The sequence below is a fragment of the Centroberyx gerrardi genome, chromosome 9 (assembly GCF_048128805.1).
Source record: "Centroberyx gerrardi isolate f3 chromosome 9, fCenGer3.hap1.cur.20231027, whole genome shotgun sequence".
In the NCBI taxonomy this organism is placed as follows: Eukaryota; Metazoa; Chordata; class Actinopteri; order Beryciformes; family Berycidae; genus Centroberyx; species Centroberyx gerrardi.
The window spans coordinates 29,871,808-29,875,618 of NC_136005.1; the positions used below are offsets into that span (position 1 = coordinate 29,871,808).

Consider the following 3,811-nt stretch of genomic DNA (forward strand, 5'->3'; position numbering starts at 1 on the left):
CGACCTAAGTCGTGGGTAGGTGTGTGTTTGTGTGTACGTGTGTGTGAGTGTGTGTGTGTGTGTGTGTGTGTGTGTTCCCAGGTTGGCAATGGCCTTGTTTAGGGCCATGGAGAACATTCTGCATGGAGCCGAGGGCCAGACGGCTGAAAGGAGAGGAGACAAAGCCGACTTGTTCTGCCGGCTAATAAGACCAGATGAGGAGGAGGAGGAGGAGGAGGGAAAAGAGAGAGAGAGAGAGAGGGGAGGGGGTTAAAGGGCAAGGAATAAAGGAAAACAGGAGGAAAGAGGAAAGGGGGAGAGGGTAGGAAAATCGAGGTAGGAAAAGGTGGAGGAAAGAGGGAAGAAGAGTGAGAGGAGAGGAGGAAGTGAGGAAGGAGGAGGGGGGAGTGAGTGGGAAGAGAGAATGGAAGGAAAAACAGAAGAGGAGGAGAGGGAGGAGGGGGCTGTCTCCATCTCTCTCCACAGGAAATCAGCGTGTGGTTTAAATGCAGCTCCCCCCCCCCCCCCCCTCACCCCCTCACCCCTCTCTCTCTCTTTTGCAAGCTATTTGTGTGTGTATGTGCGTGGAGAGCATAAAGCAGCATGGTGAGCCGGTGAGTAATCCGTTCCTTTTCTCTTCTTCGATGGTTTTGCCTGCGTACGGCGACCGCAACTATAGGACTAAACTTTTCTTGTTTTCCTCCAAGTTGTTCAGTTGCTCCTAGAAATGAAAAGAAACAAAGCAGCATACAGATGTTTCTCAGTCACTGCCTATACTGTGCTTCTTGTTTTCATGTAAAAGAAAATGATTTTATGATGAGTCAACTGTTCATATTTCAGATGATTCAAGGTTTTCCACCCAAATCTGTTTCACTGGAAATGGGGGGAAAAAGCAGAAGTAGCAAGTTGGACTTTTTTGATGGGCTGTGCATTAAAATTGCAGCAAAATGTTCAGTTTTTCTGATGTTTTTTCAGTCACATAATGCTTGGACTTCTTAGAGATCAGAGCAAACTGTATTAGTTGATGGAGCGGTGCTGCAGCAGTGAGATACCCAATAGACCCAGATTGCCTTGGTTAAATAAGCTAAAAGGAGGTGAAGGGAAGGTAGGGTAGAGTTTCTGCTGCGTTCACTCCTAGTTTTTTAATCGTACCTTTCCGTTGCCAGCTGGTGAAGATCCAGAAGAGCTGGACTGCTTTCTAGGAAGTGGTTTTTCAGGGCTAATGTCAGTTCTTTGGATACACAACTCCCATTCATTTCTATGGAGATTCTTTTTCCTGCTTTTTTCTGCTTTGTGTTATCCTGTTTTCTTCACTAGCCATTAGAGTTTTACAAGTTTTCTTTATGATTGCTTTGACTCAATTTGCACTTTGTCAGAGTTTCAAAGTGTAAAACTCTTAAATGCAAAATTCAATACGCTCAATCAGAAGACTGGAATTTTAGACTGGAAAATTTTTGTAATATGAATTTTAGTAACATTTAACACCCTATTATTAGTATTATTATTATTATTATTATTATTTATTCTAACTCAGTTTGGATCTGCATTTAATTGTGCAAACTGTGCAAAACTCATGCAGTTTGCATTAAGAGTTTTGCACAGTGAAACTCTTTTACAAATGCCAAAGCAATCGTAAACAAGGTAGCTGAGGTTTTGCAAATCTTTTCATGTCAAGCACCATCAGATAGATGGGCTACAAACCTCCATTAGATATGATTCTGTTGAATGGGACCCCAGTCTGAGAAGATTTTTACTGGTAGATATGATTTAGAGTTGCTTAACTGCTTATACTGTATGTGGGGAGGTGACACTGACTGGACAGAGTGAAACCTATTACCAAAAGTCACCCTGATACATTCTCTTGTTGTGCTAAGATCTAGTGAATTAAATAATAGTGAAGTTGAAGCTGTGCTATGTAACTATGCACATTGGCAGCCTCAAGTGGCAGCAGAGGAAGAGGAAGAGGTTTCAAAACTGCTTGCTGTGAACTTCAGTACCCAGAAGTCTTGTATGGTGATGTCAGTCAACTGCACACAGCACGCTCATGTTTACCATCCTCTATCTGTTACCTACAGTGCTTTTAGAAGACTTCATTTAGACGTAAAGGTGGGTAGTGGTCAGATTAAATTGGGCCCCCACGTGATTTTGAAGGAAACTGTATCAACGTGTTCCTTTTATTGTGTTTTTATTTTCCTGTCCAGAGTGGAGCATCCTGCCGCAGGCTACAAGAAGATCTTTGAGACGGTGGAGGAGCTGAATGAACCGATACCTGCTGAAATCACTGGTAGGACAGAGACAGTATAAACTATATACTATATAGTGGAGGAACTACATACACAACCCAGAACACCCCCCGACACACACACACAGATACAAGGCAATACTTGAGAATCCTGAATACACATATTTTCTTCTTCCTATTCTCATAGTTTCATATTTCATATTTTTAAAATTAATTGTCATACTTCACTTTTGCATTGTCTCATATTATACTGCTGCTATTTTGCACACCCTACATACATGCTGTAATTCATACATTTTTTCATTCACATATTTCTAAATACATTCTAGTGTTCTAATTGTTGGTTGCATAATGTTTGATACCAACTCATTTGCTGTATTGTTATTTATATCCTTTTTTTTTGTTACATTTCATCTAATCTAATGTAATCTACTCTAATGCAATGTAATCTAATCTAATATGATATTGGCCCTGATCTTTGTGTGTGTGTGTGTATGCAGGCGTCATACCCTCATGGCTGGGCGGCAGTCTTCTGCGGATGGGTCCGGGTCTGTTTGAGGTGGGGGCGGAACCTTTCTACCACCTGTTTGACGGACAGGCCCTCATGCACAAGTTTGACCTGAAGAACGGTCATGTGACCTACTACAGGAAGTAAGCGCACTACTCACCGCTCTAAGTTTGTGAAACTGTTCCTCGTATAACACTCTGGGCAGACTGGCATTCATTACACTGAATGTGTGGAATGAGGTTTTGTAAACTCACTGCTAAAAATGAATGGCAAAAACCACAGTGGGTTCGGAGCGCTGTGCTCTCACATTCCCAAGACCATTGTTTTGATTTCACACATACTTTGATTTATTTCAGAGGGACTGTTGTAGACGCTGCTCACCTCTCCTGCATTAGTAGTGCAGGCTAATCCTTCATGAATGTTATACAGCAGAACAATATGCGTATGAAATAATATCTCTTAAATCAGGGGTTCATGTCACAGACCCATATTTGATAAGATTTTGTCCCATGCAGAGACTCTGTATAGGAAGATGTTTGTTGTTGTTGATTTAGTATTGAATTGTATAACTGTCTACACTGTAAGTGGTGAGAGTGAAACCTCTGATTATAGTCATCCATGTACATTCTCTAATTGGGATAATGTCTAATGGATTGAATTATAGTGACATCAAACTATTCCTCGTTTTGCTCAAGGACTCCTTGGAGTTTGAGAGCTGCCGTCTCAAATAACTTTTTGGTGCTGTATGAGAGAAGAAAAATTGAATTTTACAAAGAATTCTTCTTGGGAGCGGAGCAATAGTGTCGCCTGTCCATTCCTAAAAAACATGAGAAGAATCTAAGGGGCAAGCAAAGGGGAAAGGAGCTGGACTTGCTTAGCTGACAGTAAACTCATTACAACTGGAATGTTGCTACAGGGGCAAAAAAAACTGATCACACACACACTGCAGACCACAAAAATCCTGTTCCAATTCCTCTTGCAACCAAGAAGTTTATGATTTTGTAGAATCAACAGTGTTTATCATGGATTCAAATTACAAGTTACCAGAACAGCCTTGACAGTAGGATTAAGGGGAAAAGACG

The 3,811-nt window shown here is 41.4% G+C and overlaps 1 protein-coding gene across 1 annotated transcript in view; it reads left to right on the forward strand.

Annotated features, from left to right (window-relative positions):
* Positions 1 to 563: 563 nt before the first annotated feature.
* LOC139930712 (retinal Mueller cells isomerohydrolase-like) overlaps positions 564 to 3,811 on the forward strand; it is a 9,840-nt gene continuing 6,592 nt past the window's right edge. The window contains exons 1-3 of the mRNA XM_078285466.1: positions 564 to 593; positions 2,181 to 2,263; positions 2,722 to 2,872. Of these exons, the coding sequence (XP_078141592.1) occupies positions 583 to 593; positions 2,181 to 2,263; positions 2,722 to 2,872 (245 nt within the window). The 5' untranslated portion in view covers positions 564 to 582. The remainder of the gene's footprint in view (positions 594 to 2,180; positions 2,264 to 2,721; positions 2,873 to 3,811) is intronic.